At 34.9% G+C, this 26,419-nt stretch overlaps 1 protein-coding gene across 1 annotated transcript in view; it reads left to right on the top strand.

Moving 5' to 3' along the window:
- Window positions 1-25,159, top strand: part of SPMAP2L (sperm microtubule associated protein 2 like) — a 69,138-nt gene extending 43,979 nt beyond the window's left edge. Inside the window, exons 5-10 of the mRNA XM_074231581.1 lie at window positions 655-783; window positions 4,978-5,115; window positions 9,681-9,801; window positions 17,040-17,171; window positions 19,468-19,643; window positions 24,901-25,159. Coding sequence (XP_074087682.1) covers window positions 655-783; window positions 4,978-5,115; window positions 9,681-9,801; window positions 17,040-17,171; window positions 19,468-19,643; window positions 24,901-25,015 — 811 coding nt within the window. The 3' untranslated portion in view covers window positions 25,016-25,159. The remainder of the gene's footprint in view (window positions 1-654; window positions 784-4,977; window positions 5,116-9,680; window positions 9,802-17,039; window positions 17,172-19,467; window positions 19,644-24,900) is intronic.
- Window positions 25,160-26,419: the final 1,260 nt, after the last annotated feature.

The following is a 26,419-nucleotide window of genomic DNA, read 5'->3' as shown; positions in this document are numbered from 1 at the left end:
GTTACCTAGCTGTGTGGCCTTGGGCAAGCCACTTAACCCCTTTTGCCTTGCAAAAAAAAAAAACCTAAAAAAAAAGTGACCTTAAAGATTATCTAATTCAGTTGTGTTCAGCATCTGGCTTAAGTTTTTTCAAATTTGTTAAAACCCCCAAATTATCTGAATTCTTGGTTTGAGCCTGAGTTGTAAACAATCCTTTCTAAAAAGTAATGACAAAAACATGGTTATCTTCCGTAACCATTTTTGGCATATCCTTTTTTAAGAATGGCATTATCCTGGGGCACTGGGTGATGCAGTGAATAGAGCACTGACCCTGGAGTCTGGAGGACCTGAGTTCAAATCTGGTCTCAGGCACTTACTAATTACCTAGCTCTGTGACCTTGGGCAAGTCACTTAACACCATTGCCTTACCCCCCCCAAAAAAAAACCTAAAAAAAAAAGAATGGCATTATCCCAATTTAAGAAAGGATTAAATACACACATAAACACATATTTATAGATGTTATCTTTCTCAACACTACAGTTGTGAAATGCTTATATGGAGAATTTTTAAAGAAAGGGAAAATCATTATGCATGGAGTTCAGGTATAATTTCTAAGGTAAGGGCATTTACTTCAAACAGGGTAATATAGCCTTTTGTTTTTCTCCTTTTATTAGAAAATTGGTTTGGGGAAATCAAGATCCTATCAAGCCTTTACCTTTGAGTGCTTTAGATGCGAAGTTAACTAGAAGATTTGATCGACTTGCAGAACCCAAGAAGGTTTCCATACTACATGTACCTAACAGGTTTGGCTTATATATTATTTATTTGTTTCATTACAAGACCACAGGGTGCTTGAACAGAGCAGTCTTTTTTTTATTTTTTATTTTTTTGCAAGGCAATAGGGTTAAGTGGCTAGCCCAAGGTTATACAGCTAGGTAATTAAATGTCTGAGGCTGGATTTGATTCAGATCCTCCTGACTCCAGGACCAATGTTCTATCCACTGCACCACCTAGCTGCCGCCCCATAGAGCAAATGTGACCTCAGACACTTTTTTTTTGGGTAAGACAATGAGGTTAAGTTACCTGCCCAAGGTCACACAGCTGGGTAATTATTAAGTGTCTGAGGCCAGAATTGAACTCAGGTTCTCCTGGCTCCAGGGCTCACTGTGCCACCTAGCTGCTCTCCTTATTGATGCTTTTTTTTTTTTTACAAGGCAAATGGGTTTAAGTGGCTTGCCCAAGGCCACACAGCTAGGTAATTATTAAGTGTCTGAGACCGGATTTGAACCCAGGTACTCCTGACTCCAGGGCTGGTGCTTTATCCATTACGCCACCTAGCCACCCCTTCCTTATTGATACTTTTAATAAAGATTTCTAAGATTACCCGATAGAGGGAGAGAGATTACACATTTATTATGATCAAAAAACACTGTGCTAAGTGGGGGGACACAAATAGGAAAATCAGATAGTCCCTGTTGTCCAAGAGCTCACATTCTAATGGGAGAGAAAACATATATAGAATATTTCAGTTATAAGTCAGATAGTAAAGCCTTAGCGTATTGTGATGAAGCAGATAGACATGCTTCTCCTTACAACATCATTGCTACCAATAGAATCACAACAGTTTCTGATGTTGAACAATTTGACAAGGCAAAACTTGAATGAAACTTTGGTGACAAGAACTTTTTTTTCCTGGGTCTTCAGTAAATGTAACTGAAGGAACAGTATTTTTCTGAAGGTTTTTCATAGGTGTTGTTTCCTAGGATGCTCTCTGAGGGCACTGGGATGGAAATTTTGCTGTTCCTAAGGCTCTGGGGTTTAAGGTACTGAGCTGTCTCCATTGTGTTCTGAGGGGAGACGGCACACTTACCTGGCACACTCTGCTTCCTGTCTCTTCCTCAGGGTGCCTTGTTTCAGCTAGGCTGAACTGCCTCCCCTTTGAGTGAGTCTTGTTTTCAATTTTTCACTAAATCTGAATCAATTCTTTCCTTGTGCTTTCTTGGAGCACAAATTTAAGTGTTGTATTGTATCAGAGAGTATATACAGTTTAGTGAATCACTGGGTAAAATTCCAATTTGTTTTTCAGAATAGGTTCAATACAGAGCTTTGTCAGCAATGTATTAGTGTGTTTTTTTCTTCCCATAACATTTCCAAAAATCACTTTCTCTATTGTAATCTTAACAGTCTGATTGGAATTAGCTAAAATCTCAGGGTTGCTTTTTTACAAGTTTTTAATATTGCATTTCTCTTATTGTTAGTAACTTGTAGTGGTTTTTATCTAATTCTGGTTAGCTTGCATCTCCTCATTTGAGACATTTATCCTTTGGACATTTATCAATTGGAGGAAAGGCTCTTATTTTTGTATGTCTGTATTAATGCTTTACATATTTTGACTATTAGACTTTTGTGAGAGAAATTTAACATTTTTTTTGTTTTGTTTTGTTTTTGCAAGGCAATGGGATTAAGTGACTTGCCCAAGGTCACACAGCTAGGTAATTAAGTATCTGAGATTGGATTTAAACTCAGGTCCTCCTGACCCTAAGGCTACCCTGAGAGAAATTTATCATGAATATTTCTCCAATTAATTATTATCTTTCTGATTTTAAATGTATTTCTTTGAACAGAAAATTATTCACTTCATATAAATGAAATTCTCCATTTTAACTTCCATGATCATTTCTATCATTTATATAAATAAGAATTCTTCTCCTCTTCCTTAACTTTTTTCCTTATATGACCCTTTACATTTAGATCATTTTTCCATTTGAAGTTTATTTTGGATTATGACAAGATATTGCTCTAAAGTTAATTTCTATAAACCTCTTGCTAATATTTCTGATATTTTTGTCAGGGAGTATATAATTGATCACTATAAGATATTTGATTGTTTCTGGATCTTGTTTAATTAATCTACTATACTGAGCACCTTTTTTCCCCTTTTTAACCAACTTCAAATTATTTTTGTACTGTTTTGTTTTTATATATAACTTGATATCTGGTAGTGCTAGATTCCTTTCACACTCACTTGCATTCATTAGCTAGCACGGTGAATAAAGCACCAGCCCTGGAGTCAAGAGGACCTGAGTTCAAATTTGACTTCTATCAAGTCACTTAACCCTGATTGTTTAGCATCCAGGGCCATCTCCAGTTGCCCTGATTCATATTTGTCCACTGGACCCAGATGACCCTGGAGGAGAAAGTGAGGCTGGTGATTTTAGGTATAGCACCCCCCCCCCCCCAAATCCAATTCATGTGCTTGTCATGGCATCATCTCCTCTGATATGTCATGGTCTTCTTGAGAATGAAGGACAAACAACAACAACAACATTATAGCCCTTGAAATTCTTGATCTTTTACTACTCCTGATAAATTTTGTTTTTGTTTTGTCTGGATCCACAAAAATATCCTCTCAGTAGCTTGAGTGGTATGCTACTAAATCTATTACAAGATGAAATTGTTATAAAGGGATCCTTCTATAATTTGAGGGCAACTAGGTACCATAGTAGATAGTCGGGAAGATTCATCTTCTGAGTTCAAATCTAGCCTCAGATACTTACCAACTTGTCATCCTGGTCGAGTCCTGTTTTAATCCTGTTTTCCTCAGTTTTCTTATCTGTAAAATGAACTGGAATATCTTTGACAAGAAAACTCCAAGTCAAGTCATAAAGAATCAAACAAGACTGAAAAAAATGAACAACAACAAGAGTTATAATTAGATGATGAATTCCAGAGACATGAGATGGAGTACTCTGACTCTGGCTATTATGTGCTGGTGAAAAGTTTAGAATGGGTCATTCAAGATGGTGAGTGAGTGAGTGACTGAATGTGTGTGTGTGTGTGTGTGTGTGTGTGTGTGTGAGTGAGAGAGAGAGAGAGAGAGAGAGAGAGAGAGAAGTTCAATTTGAATGTTTCAAAGTGTACTTATCTTGTTCATTAATGTATATTTTGAGAGGGCCTTCTTTTGAAACATATTTCTATTTCTGCTAATACTTTTTACTTCTTAAGCGCCTGCTTGGTTTTGGGGTCAGCTATATTCTGTAACACTTCTGAGAGAGAAAGAATGAAGTTTAAGTCATAACATCTACTTTATTTTACTTCTGTGACTTAAACTCAATATATACTTGTGAAAAAAGAAATGTTTCTCTTTTGTGGGAGCTAGGAGATTTGCCCTCCTTTTCAGGAAATCATTGGGCCTGAAGTCTTTAGATTTTTTTTTTTTTATAAAAGCTACTCCTTTAGTTTTATATCAATTTCCCCATTTGAATCATTTCCTGTTTCATAGTTTAGAATATTCAAAATGGAGATGGAAGTGAGGAGGTTTGAGATTTTAATTTACCTGTTTTACAGGTGAATTCACCCTCCTCTTGACACTTTTGAGTTCAATGCACTTGCTGCTTTCATGAAGCATTTCTCTCCAATCTATTTATATAAACCTGATTTGAGATGGGATAACAGAAAATTGTTCAGGTATACAATTTGATGGTGAAAATCTAGCAGTAGTTCTATGGTTTGTAATAATATCTGAAAGACTCCCATTTTTGCTTATGTAGGAAAAGCACCATAAAAAAATAAATTGTTAGGACTTACTGATCAATAAAGATGCAGTTTGCTATATAACATGTACAGGGTCGGCTTGGAATCAGGAAGATCTGATTTATAGTCCAACCTCTGACATACACTGACTCTTTGACCCTGGATATATATCTCCCATACTCTCAGTGCCCCAAGGCAACTCTGTGAGACATGCAATTTATAGAGGACTTGTCAATATAAATCACTGGAAGGAGTCTTTATAGCTAGACTTCCTTACCCTTATGAAATCATAGGTGTCTACCAAAGTGGAAACAATTTTTAAAAAAATGATGGGTAAACTATTCTCCTGGTTTCACAGGCCTAACTATAACAGCCCAGGTTATATATGAATTTGAATGTTTGCAGTTATGAAAATCAAATTCTTACCTTATTCCTCATCCTTTGTATTCTCCTAAAACCTGCAGGCCTGAATACCATAATAGTTGGGGTCGAGGATCTACAATCTGGAAGCTTCCTACAAAGTCATTTTTTAATTATCCATCTTCCCGGATTGAAGCTCTTGCAGAACCAAAGCGTGTTTGGAATAACTATAGTCACTGCAGGTAGAGAATCCTTTAAGAATATCCAAAGTCATAATATAATTTTGTTAAATGCCTAAATATCTTTCTTTTAGTTTGTGTATATGTGTGCTCACCATTTTCATTATTATCAGTCAATTCCATCAAAAAATGCAAGTGAATCAACTTTTTTTTTGAGACAGAGAAAAATAGAAACATCACTATGATGCTATTCTTGAATCTAAACTTGTTCTTGTTTCTAAACTCAATTCAATCTAATGTCCAAGTCTCATGGCAGGTTGATGTTTAGCCTAAATAGCTGTGGAGTAACAGCAATAAAAATAGTTATTTATATAGTGATTTAAGATCTACACATTGCTGTATGTATATTATTTCATTTAATCAGTCAGTAAAATATATATATATGTATATATATATATATATATATATATATATATATATATATATATATACACCTACTGAGACAAGGTTCACACATTGATTATTTTCTGTTTGGGTTTTCTCTTGAGTGATTTTATTTTATATATATTTTTAACTTCATTATCTTTTCCTAATTATGCTCACCTACAACCCTCCCCCCCCCAACCATAGAACCCTCCCTTATAACAAACAAGTATGATCAGGAAAATCAAATCAAGACCAGTTTCTAAATATATATTCCCTAGTCCTCTCCTGTTGGCCAAAAGGTAGAGGGCATATTTCACTTTAAGTCCTATGAAGTCATCTTAGGTTCCCGCATAGATAGATTTTTCTTTTCTTTTTTTTAAAGTATAGATAGATTTTTTTCAATTCCTTCCATTGGTGTTTTCCTTTACATTGTTTTGATCATCATGTAAATAGCTCTCCTGTTCATTTTATTTTCACAAAATAGTCTTCTTAAATGAATCTGGCCACTCCTTCTAGTAGAAAGATCAATGAAAAAAATTATAATATAAGAAATGTGACCTGGGTCAATGTATAATTAGGTAAGTTTAAGGCTACTTGAACATCCATATCTAATCAATGCTATGCTGAAGGGAGGTCTTTTTTTTTGGTTAAGTTACAGGGGTCTGCACTTGACCCAACAACTTTAATGGATAAATAGAAGGAAAGTAGGATTATCAGAATTTCAGATGACATAGAGCTGGGAGGGCAGGCGAATATGGGGAGAACAGAATCAAGATTCAGAAAGGTCTCAAATAAGCTATAACTATGAACTAAAATCAATGAGATTAAATAAGCAGCCATAATTTTATAAATCTTTGGTTCTAAAACCTTATTTAACAGTAACTCATGTGAAAAAGGCATTTAAGTTATCATGGCCCCAAGGTTAATATAAACCCAACAGAAGCTGCTAAGAAAACTAGAATAGTCTGCATTAGTACTTAATATTTTAGTTCTCAGAACTGCAATCTGTATTACATACAAAGTGGAGAGATAGAGCAGGGAACCACCTTTGGCAGGGGTAATGATAAACTATAGAATATCGAAAAGAGGATGACAAGTATAAGAGATCTATATACCATCCTTGAAGTTAGGAGGACCTGAATTCAAACCTGACCTCTTACATTTGATATTTACTAGTTGTGTGACCTTGGGCAAGTCACTTAATCCCATTGCTTCACCAAAAAAAAAATTGAGGAAAATAGGGAGAGTTGACTTGGAGAAGAGAAGGCTTAAGGGGGAAGAAAACATGAGTATTGTAAGCAAATATTTGAAGTAAGCATTGCCTTTTGGAAGAGGGATTGGATTTCCTCTAGATAGTCCTAAAGGGAAGAATGAGGAATAAAAGATGGAAATTACCTGGAAACAGATTTTGGCTCAATATAAGAAAGAAAAACTAATTTGCTTCTTCCTTTTTTGCCTTCCCTCTTCTTCTCTCCCTCTCTCCCTTCCTTCTTTCCTTCCTTCTTTCCTTCCTTCCTTCCTTCCTTCCTTCCTTCCTTCCTTCCTTCCTTCCTTCCTTCCTTCCTTCCTCCCTCCCTCCCTCCCTCCCTCCCTTCCTCTGCCTTCCTTCCTAAAAATAGTCGTCCAACATTTGAAAAAATTGTTTTGCAATATTGGATATTTCCTACAGCTGGGGTTGAATGATCATCTTGACAGGGATTATTGTAGAAGAGATTTCTCTGTTTGGAGGAAGATTGGACTATATGGCCTTCAAAGTCCCTTCCATATGTGAAATTCTATGATTTTTATTTTTGGTAAATATTTACACATGGATCTAGTAATTATATATTTAAATATTGATTTGTTAAATTTTTATGTTTGTAAATAGAATAACAATAACAATCCAGCATCATTGGAGAAGAAATCTAAGATAATTGAATTTTCTAGACAATTGAGGCTTATTACTGTAAAGTGTCAAAGCTTTCCATAAAATTTTAATCATATTCTTCCTTTAGCTCTGATCTTATTCAAATTTTATGATAGGAGAAGCCAAAAGAGGTTTGTAGTTGTAGGGGAAGAATCTAGTGGAAAGGAAGAAATTGAAAACAGACCACTGGTGGAACAAGATAGGAGGAGATTTCATTTAATTCACTTCAACAATCAGTTTTTATATGATGACTATGTGAAAGGCATGGGAGCAAAGGGACAAGTTTAGAGGGTTTTCTTTAGAAAGGAAATAGGACACTTCTTTCTCTGAGAAAGGAAGAAAGAATGGGGAGGACAGGTTAAGCAACAGAAATATTTGGAGATGATGAAGAGGGACATTGAGAGATGTATCCATGTAATTCTTTTATGAAATAGATAGTGGACTAATCTGATAAGATTGGGGGAATGAGAGAAAAAGTCTAATGTAATAATGAAGTAAAATATAAGCAATGGAAAGAAAGGATAGAATCTACATATTATAAAGGCAGGGAAAGGAATAATGTTTTTCTAAGAGCCAGGTATGATCAGGCTACAGGAGGTCATTTTAAAGATTCTAAAAACAGAATAATTTTGGATACCCTGTACATTTCCTTGTCTTCTTGAACAAACAAATGCTGAATATTGCACTTTTTTTTAAAGTAAAGACTCAGGGTCATTATTATGAACATCAATTATTATATGTATTGTGTCATAATGTAATGATGTCCCAAGGATCTGTTGAGGTAGACAGGGATATTTCCCCCTGTATTAAATGAACCCAGACAACTTTGCTTTTGATTTCTCCCATTTGCTTTTTATAACTTTGTATCTCCTCTTTCTTTTGATGTTTGAGCTCTGTTGCTATCATTGTGTCTGCTTGGAGTAGCCTTATTTCCCTTCTAATTAATTATCTGTGTGCTGTTGAGGGAGTAACAGATCATAAAGCTTGTTAGAACTGTGTGGGTGAGTTGATAAACATTTACTAATCACTTAACGATTGTTTGTAAGATCAAAGTAAATAGACTCTTATGAGAAGCTGAAGGGTTCTCTCTTCCTAGGAAAGTACTTGTATCTTAGTGACATCATGACATCTATTTTTGTTGCTTAGAAACCTTTCTTTGTTGATTTCTAAGTTCTCTGCTATTCTCCAATTAAAGGAAAGTTCTGGATAAGGTATAGTCTTAGAAGTGCAATGTTACTGTATATATTTATAGGTATACAATTACCAAACTACTTTCATAATTTTTATTGTTATTAGGTTGATCTTTCTACTGAGAGGCCTGATCCATTGCATAAGATTCTTATATTTAACTCTTAGGAAACTAAACTCAATAAATACTCAGGGGCTAGATGGTTAGCATTTCAAGGAACTCAAAGTTTTAAGGCCACTTCTGGTGCCAGGTCAGTTAGTCTTTAACCCTATGACCATTTTCTCAATTCTCCTTTGAACATACATACACACACATATTTTAACTTTGTTCAGAAATAATGTGTCAAATATTTTCACCTATGACAGCTAATTTTTTTGATCTATGGAGATTATTTTAAAATGTAGGAATTCTGACTAGACTAGTATCACATTCAAAGGATGTTTGGGGTACCGTAACAACTGTTCTAAAAAGACTATAAATCAAATCATGTAAAAGGCACATTCAAATTTAGAGAAAAGTTTATTCCCACACATTTGAATCACAATAGACAAAATGAGTTTTATTACTTTCTAATGATTACTCTGGTGCCTTTTTCAGTTGCATTTATAAGAGTTAAGATGCTCTTATTCTTTTCTCCCAATATTTTCATTTAACTTTATTCAGCAATTTGTGGATTTTTTAAATATACTATACCCCTATATTTTCTATCTTTCCAGTCTTTAGATTTGTAGCAAAAAATGGTGGGCATATCTATTTAATAAGAATATGAATTATTTTAATTTCATAAGACATCATAAGTATTTGGTCATTTGTCTGAGAGATAAATTACTTCATGTTTTTTATTATTGCGATTTTTATGAGGATCAGGAAAATGCAGGAAAGGAGCATCAATAACCTGCTATGCCTTCAGTTAATATGTGACAAGTTATTTCTGCAAATTACTCAGTGGCCAGGATCATAGAAATTACCTTAGGTTGTCTTGGAGACTGGGCATCAGCATCTACTTGAAAATGGATTCCTGGGGCAGGGATTTTGAGTTCAACTGAATTGTAATTATGATTCACATGCCCATCAGCTGTAACATTTTAAGTCCCTGTTTGCCTACAGGCCATATAGCTCCCTTGAATGGCAAGTGAAAGATCCTTCACTCATCCCTGAGGCTTCTGTCCGGATAGTTCAACTTTCTATGGCTAAAGCTACACACCCAGACTTTGTGGCTCCCAAACAGGTAAAAGGGCCCATGTAAAAAAAAAAAAATCTATCTGTCCTTGTGGGAGCCTAACTTTAAAGTGACCTTCTGTAGTCTGAACGTATCTGACTCTTAGAACAACATTTGACTCTTTCCTGTCTTCTATTTAGATTTTTTTCTTTCTTTCCATTGCTTATTTTTTCCTTCATTCTTAAATTAGATTTTCTTCCTCTTCTCCCCCTTAATCTTAACAGATTAACCTATTTCATACTTCCTAAGAGAATTACATGGACATAATCCTTCAATGTCTTCCTCCTTCACCTCCACATTTTTCTGTAGCTTGGTCTGTCCTCTCCATCTTCCTTCCTGTCTCAGAGAAAAAAAGTGTTCTATCTCCTTTCTAAAGAGAACCCTATAAGATAAGCTTGTATCTTTGCTCTCATGCCTGAAACACATACTGATCCAATAATAACTGATTGTTGAAGTGAAATAAATGGAATCTTGTTCCATCTTGTTCTTCTTGTGGTCTGCTTTCAATTTCTTCCTCTCAGCTTCTTCTCCAACTCCAAATCTCTTCTGGTTTCTCCTAAGCTAAAAAAGTCCCCCTCAACACTCCTTTGAGCTAGTTTTGACTCATTCCCTTTCTTCCTTTGATCTCCAAACTCTAAAACAAAAAGTTGACACTCACTTTAGACACTTCTTTGCCATTTACTCATTCCTTGACCTCTTACAATCTATTTCTACCCTGATTACAACAACCATATTGTTGAAGATCAATAATAAATTTTGGGAGGACCAGATCTGTGATTCCGTCAATACAGAAAGCTCTTCGTGAAGGATTTCCTTTGTCAATTCAGCCATGCTCCTTTGGTGCAGTTTATAGCCTTTGAGAGTTATCTGGAGCATTGACAAGAAAGTAAGTTGCCCAGTCACATTATATGACCACATGTGAGCCAATATGCCTTGGGGGCAGAGTTCAAACTCAAGACTTCCTGACTTAGAAATCAACTCTTTATCTACCAAACCATGTTTATGACTGTCTAATCAAGAATCCAAAGTCCTTTTCCAGTTCTTATCCTTCTTGATTTTTCTGTGATATTTGACACTGTTGACTAAAGCTTCTCCTTAGCTTCCAGGATTTTGTATTTATCCTGATTTTCTGAAGTCTCTCTGAATACTCCTCAATGGACTTCAGGTCAATAAACAATTATTAAGTGCCTCAGGACCATTCTGCTTCTTTTCCCCCTTTCTATGGCCTAAATGCCTTAGATGACACATCTAAGAGGTATGAGGTATATTAAGGAATATGAGCCACCTATTAGACTATGTGGCCTTTCAGAGCAAAAAGCCATCCTGCTTTTCTCTTTGGTTCTTCACCAGTTGGCCCAGTTCATTGGACTTAGTAAACATTTAAGATTCTCTTCTCACCTCTCCCTATGCCATTTTTCTCAGTGATCATAACCACTGCTGTGGTTTCAGTGATTACCATTATATGGATGATTCACACATGAATATTCCCAACACCAGGCTTTTTCCAGAACTCCATTCTTACACACCAAACTGTCTCCTAGACATCCCAAATTCACCGAGTCTTCAAATATTACAGTATCCTTTGTAGCAGTCTTTATTTTTTAATTCTCAACTCCACTATCATAATTCAATCATTCACCATCTTTTATATGGACAATTTAATATCTTCCTAAATAGTGTCTTTGTCTCCACTTCAGTCACCTTTAATTCAGCCTACATGCTAAAGCAAAGCTCTGATTATTTCACTTTCCTACTCAAAACTCATTAGTGATGTTAAATTTTGTACCAAATTTTGTACCAAAACTCATTAATGATGTTAAATTTTGTACTAAATGAATTACCAAAATTTGTACCAAATTTTGTACCTTAATCTAACTTTTGAGATTTTTCAGAATCTTGTACCAGCCTCTTTTTTTATGGCATTAAAAACATGGAATTTAGAACCCAGAGACTTGGGTCTAAATTCAATAACTGCCTCTTAACAAGTTATTAGTTATGTGATTCTAGGAAAGTCATGTAGCCTCTCTGATCCTGTTTTATTATCTGTAAAATAGGAATACTTATTATGCCTTACTGTTTTATAAATTTTAAATCATTATAGAAATGTGAGTTGTTTTCAAAATCTTGGTGAAAATGAACTTTTTACTATTTTTCCAACTTGTCCTACCTTTTCCCATATCTATGTATTTGCTAATTCTCTCCACTTTTTAATAATCTATCCATCCTCAACTCAAATGCTACCTTCTCTTTAGTCAGAAGAGATCTCTAACATTCTGTCATATTTTGCTAGTACCTTTCTTATAGCACTTAAAATTCTTCTCTACATTTTAATTGTTAATGTAATGTTTATTTATTAGAGTTTAAGCTTCTTGAGGGTAGTGACTATGTTGGCTTCATTTTTGTATGTTTTATTGACTAAGACATTTTTTGTTTTCTTTTGTCCTTATGAAAGCTGATTTATGTTAATTAGGCTTCTATTTAAAATTATTATAATTGCTTCCAATGTCATTTTATTGTATGTTGACTATTTTTTATTATTAGTTATGCTTGTTTAATGAGTTAAGATTAACTTTTTCAGTTGTATATTTTTATTCTAACTCTTTGCTAATTCTGATCTTTGCTCTGATAAGATCTGATTATATAGAGACAACTGATTTATGGGTGACTCCCACATCAGTAATATCTTTTAAAGTATAATCAGTTTTATTTTTCTGAGATTATGTTGGTGTGTCCTATGACTGGAATCTATCAGTTCTTAAAGGAAGTAATCAAGATAGATAAAGATAAGACTTAAGCATATTGCTTGATAGCTTTCATTCTTTCTTCCCAACCCATGTTTTCTGATTTATTTCTCACCTATTCCTACTACTATACTAAAATCACTAAGTATCAAAGTATAGCTTGACTTAATTTGTAGAGTCTTAGAATTTTTTGTAGAATTTTTCTACTTCTTGATCCTCTGCAACTGCTGTTAATATATAAGTTCACATGATTTTTTTTTTGCAAATATCTTCATGAGTATTTCAATATCAAGTGACCAAATGTCCAGGGAATTAAATTTTTTTTTTAATCTTTGAGTATATGATAAAACCAATTCTGCCGGCTCCTTTCTTTGTCCCTCCAAAGTATACCTTTGAGTCATGCTTCCACTTAGATGCAACTTCCACCTTTTTTTTTGGTTGTTTATAGTGAAAATGTCAAGGCTATTATGATTTAGCTCCTACAGCAGCCTGTCAACTTGCTGGTCATTAGATAAAGCTCTTATATTTTAGCAGATCAACAGTCAGTAAAAATTTAAAGATGATCTAAAAATTGTGGGATCCTTAGCATCTTCTACTCCTTTTCTCTCATTTTGCTACAGTTACTGCAGAAATGGAAGGGGATCACATAGGACTAGGAGCCATTTTATGTTTTATTTTGTTTTGCAGGTTGCCATAATCAAGGAATTAATAACCATGTGAATAGCTGTTGGTGATAAACTTCACTGTACTTAACTAGACTAGTTCTTGGAAAGTAGATTTAGTCTGTTGCCAAAGTTTTACTCAAAACCTTTCTAGTATATTTGAAATTGCAAGGGCTGACATTCAGCTGCCATAGTCTTTGAAGACTCCAAATCACATTTTTTCCCCTGAGGGGCATCAGAGTAGGACTTTGCAAATAGAGAGATATTGTGTTCCAAATACTACTTCAGTTCTGAATCTAAACTTGTTTATAAAATCTTGCAAAAGAGGATGATGAATAATTTTGAGCAGTATGGTCTTATAAAGCAAGGAAAAGTGGTAGAAGATAAAATCATATTAAAGAAATTTGCCAAGAGAATGAACTAATCTCAAGAGGATTTAAGAATAAAAATGGGAGGATAACAATCAGAAGAAAAATAGAAAAACTGCAATTTTTTAAAATAAAAAATTATTTTCAACATCAAAGAAAATAGGGCTACTACACTTGAACTCATAACATTAATATCCTAAACATATTTATAACACAGGCATGCAAAAACATGAACCCAATTCATATTCCATGTATGCCTTGATTTATAGGAGAAGGGAGATTGGATATTATTAATACTGAAGAAAGGTGGTCAATAGAATATCAACAAATAACCTCTATGTCTACCTTTCCATTTATATACAATCTTTATAAGACTCATCTATACATTGAAGTCATATTGATTGAGGGCATTAGTGGGTAACAACCTTTTGCAATCCATATTCTAAAATGGACCATATCTACCTTTACACAATTGACTGAAAGATGTAATGTAGATAAGATCTCATTGTGTCTATTGTTTGTTGATTATTAAAAAGTAATTTATTTAGTAGATTGAAATACTGCCTTAAATGCTTTCTTCCAACAAGATGTTTCCCATTCACTCATCATTATATCTTTGAAAGATATGACAGCATTAACTCTCTTCATATTATCTTTTGATCATAAATATTAAATGAAACATCAGATAGGGAGATCATCAAAGGTGTTCAACTCTGTGTTGAAGGGAGATCTAGTCATCAAAGATGTTCACTACTGTGATGGAGGAGATCCAGAACAGAGTTCAAGTTGAAGAAATTACTCCACATATTCTTGCTAGTAGATGACATTGTTTTGGTTGCATCAAGTTCTGAAATGGTGCAGAACCTCCTGTAAAAAATCTATAGCTACTCAGAAGAGCCTGGACTGACCATTTGTCCAGGAAAGACCACGTGGCTGAAATGTCTATTGCCTATTACTAAATAAATTGTAGAGATAATCTATACAACTTGTCCATTGGTACATATACTTGGGACTGACTGTACAGTATTCTGGGTCTAGAGTTAAACAGGAAGAGGGAGGAGAATGATCTGGATTGCCTTCAAAAGGTCGCAAAACTCCTTTGATAATCTTAGGATTCTCTCAGAATCAAAGGTTCTAAATCTTCTAAGCTTCTAAAATCTAACATTGTTAGATAATTAGAAAAATAAAAAATAGTTTCTCAGGGATTGAAGATATCTATGACCTAGGGAAATGGAAAGTTTAATGATGGGTATGAATAGGCTACAAAATTTCTGAAGAAAAAGAATAGCAAAGGTCATCAGGGAAATGCATGATGGAAAAAAGAAGATATGTTGGTTGGTTAGATAATAAAGGTAAGAAATGATAAGATGGACAGGCTTAGTGCTCTACTAACATCCTCATGATGTCAAGAGAAAGAGAGGCAGGCCTTAAAACAAGTTGGATGATCCTTTTGCACAGGAAGAGTAGGCATGAATGAGTTGTGATGCACATTATAGAGGGCACATTCAATTTAATTCAAATTAATGAGATTATAAATCCATTGGTTTTATAGTACTTGGAGCATTACTTTGCACATAGGAAGTATTCAATAAATATTGTTGAATTGAAATAATGATCAACAACTCCCTTAGAATGCATAATTTTGGAGAACACAAACTTTCTTTTCTATTTTTAATTGTCCTGATAATTAGTAGTGCCTTGTACTCTGAAACCATATCAGGTTGATTGGTGAATGCATTCAATTCTCCTATTATATTCAGATTTCTTAAGAACCACTAATATTTCATTAAAGTCTATTCTATAATGATAATTTCTTTTGCCTTTCCCTAATCAATGGATAACTTTTGTGTTTATTTTATGATTTCTATGAAAATTGTTGCTCTGAATATTTTGAAATATTTGGGACCTTTCCCCATTGATCCAATCACTAACTAATTCATGTCAATTTTACAACTACAGTATTTCTTACATCAATACCCTTCTCTATAATCACACAACCTCTGCCCTTGGTTTAGACCCTCTTGCCTCTTGCCTGCTCTGCTGTAGCCTTCAGACTAGTCTGCCTTAATGTCTTCCCCTTTCCATTCCATATTTCAAGGAGCTGCTAAAGTGATGGTACTAAATCCTAAGTCTATGTTACTTCCTTTCTTAAGAAGCTCCCATAGCTTCCTGTTACTTCTAGTATCAAAAGCAATCACCTCTGTTTGTCTATAAACCCCCAATAATCTTATTCCAGCCTGTCTTTCCAGACACCATTTCTATCTTTAGCACACTTAATCATTTCAGTCACACCAGCTTATCTGCTATTACTAACACATGATATCCAAACTCCTATCTTTGTGTCTTGGCAACGGAGGCTGTCCCCTATTTGCCTGGAATGCATGCCCTCTTCATATACAACCTCTTTAGATAGAATCCCTAGCTTCCTTCAAAGTTCAATCAATGTGTTCTCCCACCCCATCCTCACCACCCATAGAAAGCCTTTCCTGATCCTTCAGTTATTAGTGTCTCCAACTCAAATACTTCAAAGATATATTTTATATATTTTGAATCTACTTATATGTATATGTGTTGCTTCCTCTTAAAGACTATAAATTCCCTGAGGGCAAGTGTGTCTGCTTTTGATCTTTGTAATCCCAGGGAATCATAGTAGTTGGTACATAGTCAGTCCTTACTGAATGTTCATAGATAGATTGATCATATTTACTCTCCTTAAGTTATTGGGAACATGAGGCATGAACAATTTTGTGACTTTTCTCACATATCTCCTCAGAATTTTCTATAATGATGAATCAGTTTACCAGTTCACCAAAAATGTGTGTATATATGTCTGTATATTGGTCTGTTTGTCTGTCTGTTTTCCCACAATCCATCCAACCTTGACTATTTTCCCTTTTTATCATCTTTAAAACATTGAAAGATGTTGAGGTGAAACCTCTGAGTTATTTTTATTTATATTTCTCATATTTTTAGTTATTTGCAAAAATCTTTTATATTGCTGCTGATAATTTTTAGTTTTTCTTTCAAATACTGTTTGTTCATATCCTTTGACTTGTTATTCATTGGGAAATGACTCAGTCTTAAAAGTTGCTTCAACCTCAATTATCTTAGTTATTAAACTTTTATCAGAGATATTTGATGCAAAGATATTTTCTCACTTGAAATTTCTCATCTTTTCTAGCTACTTTGGTTTTGTTAAGACAAAATAGATTGTCATTTTTTCTTTTGAAAGCTATCCAAATAACATGTCATATCATCTATTTTCCTTCTGATTTTTAGTTTTACAATGAGGTTTCTGTGAAAAAAAATTATTTGAAATTGGCACACACAATTATCCTCTTAGGATACACACAATTTCCTTTTTACTAACCCTGCTAAGAAATGTCTTTGACTGATCAGGCCAAGAAATGTAATATTGATCTGATTGATGTCTTATGTAAATAGTCAATGTGTATTGTTTTATTTTCCTTGAACAGGTTGAAACAAAGATTTCATCTGCTGCTCTGCATGCACGTCCCTCATCCAGAGTAATCTCTCTTTCAGAACCCAAGGTCAAAAGAGACACGTTATATTTTGAAAGAGGAGAAAATGATTTGCCAATTCGCCCTGTAAGATACACCTTATTCCCCCCTGTTGTCTGGGGAAAGATTTGTCTTTTGTCTGGTTCCTTAATGTTAGAATAATGGGCCAGAGAGGAAAAAAAAAAGCTAAAATTTAATGAGATTAACTGAAAAGTTTTACTCTTGAATAAAAGAAAGCAATTTTGCAAGTATTGGATGAAGGGAGAAGTAAGATAGAAGTAAGATAAGAAGTAAGATAGAAGCTTCTTTGAAAAATAAGATTTCGGAGACTTCATTCAATTAGAAAGTTAATATGAATCAGCAATATAATATGGTCAACAGAATAACAAATGTGACCTTAAGCTTCATAGAGAAACATAATTTCCAGAATAAGGATCTTCTAATTCTGCCAGATGTTCTTCTAACTAGAATACATGTAAAAACTATGTGTTCAGGTTTGGAAAGCTTAGGAAACATCTTAGGAAAGACTTGATTAAGCTGGAACATGTCTCTTAGAAGGTTAAGTTGGATAATGAAAGAATTGTAGACTGTTACATAGAGGCAGAGGTGGGATTCAAATAAATTAACAACTGGTTCTTCTCTGCCCTAATGACCGTTTTAAGTTTGCAGAAAGATATACCAAAAGGTAGTTTAATATGTCATGCATTTAATACTCAGATAAGAACAATAAAAGAGGTACACAAAGCTAGATTCTGGGCAGCTAGGTGGTGCAGTGGATAGAGCATTGGCCCTGGAGTCAGGAGTACCTGAGTTCAAATCCGGCCTCAGACACTTAATACTTACCTAGCTGTGTGGCCTTGGGCAAGCCTCTTAACCCCATTGCCTTGCAAAAACTAAAAAACAAAACAAAACAAAACAAAAAAAACTAGATTCTATTATATTGCTCACAGTAAGTAAATGTATCATTATGGAGTGAAAGCAGTCACTGGACCACAACATATGCAGAACCAAAACTCATTCATCTATTCTTTTTTTTTTCTTCTACTTCCATGGTTTCTGAAATGGGTAAGATATCCTTGAAATTTATATCTCTGTTGGTTCATTATGTCCCAGTTTCCTATTGGTTTCACTGTACAGGGGAACACCAGCACACTGAGGGAATTTTGGGTATAAAACAAAGCAGAAACAAATATTAGTTTGTCACCCCCTTGGTTGTTTGTCACTTTTTCTCTTTATGTTTTTTTCCTGAAGTAACAAAAATGAGGGGATGAAAAATATAATATTTCATCAAAGGTATAATGAGTTTTAAGAAATGAATAAATAATTACAAGAATAGTTTCATCAATTTTTTTCATCCATGGATGGAATGAATATTATAACCTGTGCTTAGAAAATCTGTTGCGCAGAAGAATGTTAAAAAAGAGTAAAGAATGTAAATTTGTGATTTCTACATTGGGTGTCTTCCCAGGCCAGAGAACCCTTATTAGAAGTGTCATTTTAACAACCAGTTTGTTGAACTCAACATAAAATTAGGTATTGGTTCTGCCAAACTCCTGCGAACCGGCTGAATCCCACCACTGCAAAACAAGGAAGGTCAGTTGAAGGAACTTGGAATGTTTAGCTTGAAGAGAAGACTTAGAGGAACCATGATAAGCTGAAGTGTGAGCGTTTAGATTTTATTTTTTTCCCTGCTTGGTCTCAGAGCAATAAGTGGAAATTACAGAGAAAGGTTTAGGCTTAATATAAGAAAAGAAGACTTCATTCATGACAATGAGAACTTTCTAAAAATAGAATGAACTTCTTCCTCTAACCCCAACACTGAAAATTTTCAAGAAGAGGGTGGGTTACTTCTTGTTGAAGGTACTTCTAGTCTTGGTATTGAAGAGGATCACACCAATTAACCAACATAGAAGGAAAGAGATGTATGGATTGGGTGAGAAAGGATCTGAGTTCAAATCCTAGCTCTGCCTTTTCCTGGCTATTTGACCCCAGGCAAGTCACTTGATCTCTCAGTCTCAGGTTTTTCATTTGTATAATGAGGTTTTTGGGCTAGCAATCACTTTGATCTCTTGTTCTAGATTTATTTATTCAATATAAATACTTTTTATATATTTTCTATATAATATGACATAAATAGCACAAAAATAACTGCTTTATATAAATTATGTATGATTTATGATCTCTATACTCCAGTTGAACTAGATGGTCTTTTATTTCTCTTGCAACTTTGTCATTTTATAAATCCTAACCCTACCTCTCTAAAAAGAAACTCTTAGAAGAGTATCATATGGAAAGAAAAGGTTCCTGGGCATACAATCCAGAGTTGTTGGGTACTTACTAAATATCAGCTGATCATGTTTTATGCTGTTGTTTTTCTTCAAAGGTATCCATTGCTGCCATGTCAGCTAAACCAAGCCCTCGTACACAATTTTTAGCTAAAGCTAAAACCGTGCATGATGATTATCTCCCAATGCGTCCAGTTCAGCAGCCAGTATCACGATCTGCTCTAAAATATGTTCCATCACCTAGGATTGAAGTACTAGCTACACCCAATCCAAGGTATGTATGCATATACCAAGAGAAAAAGAGGAGAAATGAGTTGAGAAGGGGAGAGGTGTTAATAAGGCAAAAATTTCTATAAATGAAACATTTTCAAAGAAATCTTATTTTCTTTTACAATCACCTAGTTATGCCATTAGCCACTTTAGAATGAAATACTTAACTTGTTTAAGATTCAGAGGACCCAGTATTGCCTGGGAGTCAGAAAACAGTTTTTATTCAAACTGTGGATTTTTTTTTTTAGGTTTTTGCAAGGCAAATGGGGTTAAGTGGCTTGCTCAAGGCCACACAGCTAGGTAATTATTAAGTGTCTGAGACGGGATTTGAACCCAGGTACTCCTGAATCCAGGGCCGGTGCTTTATCCAACTGCGCCACCTAGCTGCCCCCAAACTGTGGATTTCTTTTTTTTTGTAATAAAGAAAAATCTTATTATATGAAATACCTTGGCCTATTCCCCCCTCTCCTTTTTTCTTTCTCCCATTACATTTCCCTTTTTTTTCTATTGACTCCATTTTTACACCATATTTTATCTTTGAATTCTGCTTTCTCCTGTGCTTCAACTATAAAAGCTTCCTCTACCTGCCCTATTAACTGAGAAGGTTCATATGAGTATTATCAGTGTCATTTTTCTATGCAGGAATACATACAGTTCATCATCATTTAGTCCCTCATATTTTCCCCCTCTTCTCCAATCTCTGTGCTTCACCTGAGTCCTGTATCTGAAGATCAAACCTTCTGTTCAGCTCTGGCCATTCCAACAGGAACATTTGAAATTCCCCTGATTCATTGAAAGTCCATCTTTTTCCCTGGAAGAAGACATTCAGCCTTGCTGGGTAGTTCATTCTTGGCTGCATTCTAAGCTCTTTTGCCTTCCAGTATATTATATTCCATGCCCTATGAGCTTCCAATGTAGCTGCTGCTAAGTCCTGTGTGATCCTGACTGCAGCTCCACTGTATTTGAACTGTGTCCTTCTGGCTGCTTGTAACATTTTCTCTTTGACTTGGGAGTTCTGGAACTTTATAATATTCCTAGGGGTTGTTTTTTGGGGATCTCTTTCTCAGGAGGATCAGTGGATTTTCTCCATTTCTATTTTGCCCTCTGCTTCTAGAATATCAGGGCAATTTTCCTGTAGTAATTCTTTGAAAATGATGTCAAGGCTCTTTTCCTGATCATGACTTTCAAGTATTCCAATAATTTTTAAATTATCTTTCCTAAGTTTGTTTTCCATATCAGTTGTTTTTTTAATGAGATATTTCATATTTTCTAATTTCTAATTTTTCATTTTTTTGGTTTTGAAGTATTGATTCCTGATTTCTGGTAAATTCATCAATCTCCCTGAATTCTATTCTTTGTCTGAAGGATTTGTTCTCCTCAGAGAGTTTTCTTATCTCTTTTTCCATCTGGTCAATTTGTTTTTTAAGCATTCTTCTCCTCAATAACTTTTTGAACTGTTTTATCCATTTGACCTAAGCTGGTTTTTAGCATGCTATTTTCTTCAGCATTTTTTTGGATTTCCTTGACTAAGCTGCTGACTTCATTTTCATGTTTTTCCTGCATCTCTCTCATTTCTTTTCCCAGTTTTTCTTCTAACTCCCTCATTTGATTTTTCAAAGTCTTTTTTTTGAGCTCTGTCATAGCCTGAGCCCAATTTCTGTTTTTCTTGGAGTCTTTAGATGCAGGAGCTTGTGCTTCCTCATCTTCAGACTGAGTATTTTGATCCTTGGGCTCATTTGCAAAATATTTCTCAATGGTGTTCCTCTTTTTTCTCTGCTTGCTCATTTTCCCAGCCTAAGCCTGTTTTTGGGGTGCTTTCTGAGCTTTTGGGACATTCCCACGAGGGTCTCAGTATGTGAGGCTCTGTCCTCCCTCCTGGTCTGTGAATAACCATATGCGCCCTCCTCTGCCACAGGGCTGAGGTGGGGGGGGCTGCTATTCTATGGGGGAGCCTAGATTGTGATCAGGATCTGAATGTGGTCAGAGCCCCAGAGTCCTGTTCCAGGGGCAGAGGACAGAGCTCTGCAGTCTCTCTTCACTCCCCTCCCTATGTTCAATGGACTCATGCCCTGGGAGCTCCTGCTTACAGGCTCCGCCCGCTTCTGTTCCTGGAACTAGGCTGCACTGGACATGCTGCTCTCTGTGTGCCCCGAGTCCTGGGCTTCACGTGCTCTCTCTGGCAGAGGTCCCCCCGCTGTTCCCCCAATTTGTGCCCGGTGCTCCCTGGGGTGCAGCTCAGGAAACTCCCCCCACTGCTGTGAGCTGTGGCTCCCAGTGCCCTGGGGCTGCCTCCAGGAGCAGAGCCTTTCTGCTCTTTTCCAGGTTACCTTGAGTAGGAGAACTGCCTCATTGGGTCCCTCTGTGGGTTCTGTCTCTTGAAAATTTAGTTAGAGTCCTTAGCTTATGAGTTTTATGAGAGAGCACCTAAGACATGATCTGTTCTTGTTGCCATCTTGGCTCTGCCCCCTGTCATCTCTTCTTTTCCAAACTGTGGATTTTTTAAGCAAGTTACTACATTTTAGATTTTATTATTTTAATCTACAAAACAAACTCAACCATATTAGACCAATCCAATAAGAACATTAAGACTGTTCATAATATTAATGAAAATGGAATAGATGATTTGAATTCTGGAAAAGAAAGATATAAGTTTCCTAAAAGTTTCTCTTCTATATAGCATTCATTCTGATTGATGATGAATTAAATGAATTAATTTTTTTCTTTTCACATTCACATTATATTTTTTCTCTTTTATTAATTTTTTCCAACTACATGCAAAGATAGTTTTTAACATTCATCCTTTTGCAAGTTTTTGAGTTCCACGTTTTTCTACCACCTTTCCTTCTCTCCCATTTCCCCATGGCAGCAAACAATCTGATATAGCTTGTACATGTCCAATTGCATTTAACATACTTCCATATTGGTCATGTTGTGAAAGAAGAATTAGAACTAAGGGGAGGAAAAAACAAGAGAAAGAAAGAAAAAGCATAAAAAACAAGTTTTTAAAAGTGAACAAAGTATGCTTTACTCTGTACTCAGAATCCATAGTTTTTTCCCCTCTGGATGTGGATAGTATTCTTCTATATCTCAGTCTCTCAGAATTGTTCGGATCACTGAACTGCTGTGAGGACTGGCATCCATCATAGTTTTGTCAACACACATTTTTACTATTAATATGTACAATGTTCTCCTGGTTCTACTTATTTCACTTAGCATCAGTTCATGCAAATCTTTCCAGGTTTTTCTGAAGCCCCCCCCCCACCCCGATAATTTCTTACAATACAAAAGTACTCTATAACATTCATAATACCATAGCTTGTTTGGTCATTCCTCAATCTTTTTTGAATATAGACCTGTTAATGGTATTGCTGTATCAAAGTGGTATTTGTATGTGTAGAGTTTAACTACCTTTTGGGCATAGTTCCAAATTGCTCTACAGAATGGTTGGATCACTTCACAGCTCTATCAACAATGCATTAATGTCCCACTTTACCTACATCCTCTCCAACATTGATCATTTTCCTTTTTTGTTATTTTAACCAATCTGATAGATATGAGGTGGTAGAGTTGTTTTAATTTGCATTTTTCTAATCAATGATGAGTTGGAATATTTTTTCATAACTAGATAACTTTTAATTTTTTTCATCTGAAACTTGTTCCTATCCTTTGATCATTTATCAATTGGAGAATGACTTGTATTCTTATAAATTTGACTCAGTTCTGTAAATATTTTAGAAATGAGTCTTTTATCAGAAACACTAGCTGTGAAAATTGTTTCCCATCTTTCTGCATTTCTTCTTATCTTGGTTACATTGGTTTTGTTTGTGCAAAATTTTTTTAATTTAATGTAGTCAAAATCATCCATTTTGTAATTTATTATATTCCTTATCTCTTCTTTGGTCATAAACTTCTCCCCATTCCATATGACAGATAAACTATTCCTTTTTTACCTCCAAATTGGCTTATGGTATTACTCTTTAGGTCTAAATCCTGTACTCATTTCTATCTTATCTTGGTATAGGGTATGAGATGATGGTCTATGCCTAGTTTTTGCCATACTATTTTATTGTTTTCCCAGTCAAATAGTGAGTTCTTTTCCCAGAAACTAGAGTCTTTGAGTTTATCAAATCAAAAAAATTATTTTTTATTATACTTAATTTTTACTGTATTTATTACTATGTCTTTTGAATCTAATATATTCTACTGATCTACTTCTATATTTCTTAACCAATGCCAGACAGTTTTGATGACTTCCTCATTATAATATAGTTTTAGGTCTGGTATGGGGCATGCTTTCTTAGAAGAAGATATGGCAGGGGAAAGAATCAAGTGGTTCAGATTCACAACTGAGTCATCAGTCATCAGTCCAGTGGACTGGCAGAGTAAGGAAGACTGATTGGATTCCAGGCTATAAACTTTTCTCTAAAGTCTAATTGTCTAAAACAGTATTGAAGGGCATTATAGTTCAAGGGTCCTGAGAAAAAAGTAGATCATAATTTTTGGATGAGAACCTAATTATGTACATAATTATGAGTAGGGAAGAGGGGTGCAATTTTAGAAACAGTATGATATATAGATTCAGATCCTACTCTTGATTCATATTGGCTTCATGACCCTGGACAAGTCCTTTCAACTCTCAGTAACCTCAAGCATCTTTTTGATATCATAGTAGGAAAGTCAAGCAACAACATCAGCAACAACTACTGCCAGGCAACAATGTAAGGCTAGTAATTTGGAGATTTTACTAGATGATAGAATTTCTTTTCTAAGAATTCCCTCCTTCAATGAAATCATAGGCCAAAATTATTCTTTAAAATAATCAAATCAGGGGCAGTTAGGTGGCATAATGGATTGAGTACCAGACCTAGAGTCAGGAGGACCTGAGTTCAAATCCAGCCTCAGACACTTAATAATTGCCTAGCTGTGTGACTTTGAACAAGTCACTTAACCCCATTGCCTTGTAAAAAGAAAAACCAAAACCAAAATAAAATAATCAAGTCATCCTCCCCCCAGAAAGATAAGGGGAACTGGGTGGTAACTTAGGACAGGGGCTCTGTTTGCTTATAAGTGCATACTACCTTTGTAGAGCTCTGTTTATTCATGAACCCAGCTAGGATAGGCATGGTAGTTATTTCTCAATAATAAAAGAGAACTAAATTTTACTTACTTAGGTCATTTAGTTTGTTGTAGTGTTATACTACTGAGAAATTTCCAGTTTTCTTTCTAAAATGTTATTGATTTTTCCTTTTGCTTTATTTCAGAACTCCTTTGATTGTGAATTCTAGTAATCTAGATGTCTTTAAAGTTAAGGATGCTGCAAAAGTCGCGATATGTTCACCGAGATTAGCGAAATTGGCAGAGCCTATTAGACGTTGATTAATCAGAATAGAATACTTCCAACACCAATTATGGGTCTTCATTTCCCTCTTATGATGTCTGACTCTCCTGTTCTGCCAGGAAATACTCAGAGACCTTGGGGAAAAATCACTGTAATGATTAAACGGCATTGGTTTCTTCTGATCACTTTTTGATTGTGTATTTCTAGACTCCAACATTCTCCTCCACTCTCACCAAAAAAAAAAAAAAAAAAGAAATGTGCATCTTCCTTTTAAGTGAATGAGACCATGCCATTGTGAGCCTGAAGTGTGAACTCTTTTATTTTCTTGTGTGCTTTATATATTTTCTTTTCTAATAAGGTCAGTGTTCCCTCTGTTTGCCAATATTTTTCTCCCTTTCTCCTCATAGTGCACACAGGTGACTTTATCTTTCTTAAAATAGGTAATTTTGTTCCTATACCAGTTACTTTTAAAAAGCTAGATACTGCATTATTGTAAACAATTATACATTGATAAGAAAGACCAAGCTCTCTTGGACAGCTTGAAATGTCATTTTTGTTTTGGATGTCACACAAGGGATGAGTTTTAACCCCAAAGCATCACATTTTCACCAGCCTTTCTTTATGTATGAACAGTGTCATATAAAATCAGTTTTTTGGTCCATATAGGTGTCTTAGAACTGCTTGAAAACAGCAAAAAGTTTGATAAGATCGCTCCAGAAATTTCTACAATAGCATTTTTGCACAGGCTTTATATTTTCAAAATTTCAAGACACACGTAAATTTTACTTTAGATAAAACCACACAAATGAAAAAGAGAGAAAAGCAAAGTAGTGAATTATTCTTGGAAAACTATATCTAAGGTAATTTAATTCTATCTTTAGATCTTCATGTTGAAGGAATACCAATTTTATGTTATGTAGATATAAGGTTTATAAGAAAATATTGTTGAAAATAAGGGTAAAGAACTGAATAAATTTTAAGAGGTTGATAACAGATGATAGATTGGGAAAGAAGGGAAGCCTATGGCAACAAGATTTTTATTGAAGTCTTTATATCTGGGACTCTTAATTATACATAAAGTTGATAAGGGTAGACTCTCAGGAAATCATCATATATAAATGTAGTCTAGGCTATTCCAGAAAATCACATGAATTTATGATCACATGGGAAATTCAAATTAATTCAACTTATAATTGACCCTATGATGCATTGATTTCATGTTATAATCAATTCTTGTATATACCTAAGTTAACTTTCTATGTCTTTTGTTAAGCTTTTCCCTCTGAGTCAGTTTAAAATTCAGTCTGTATATAAGTCATTGAAATTAAAGGGAAAAGATTTATCTTCCATTCCTGTGGAAATCTCAGAACATCTGTCTGTTATCTGTAGAAGCCTACAGACTGACCTAATATGTTTCCACAAGATATATTGTCCATCCTTGC

Source organism: Macrotis lagotis, chromosome 3 (assembly GCF_037893015.1).
Source record: "Macrotis lagotis isolate mMagLag1 chromosome 3, bilby.v1.9.chrom.fasta, whole genome shotgun sequence".
NCBI lineage: Eukaryota > Metazoa > Chordata > Mammalia > Peramelemorphia > Peramelidae > Macrotis > Macrotis lagotis.
The sequence above is the reverse complement of the archived record's forward strand: the minus strand, read 5'-3'. Positions and strand labels throughout refer to the sequence as shown.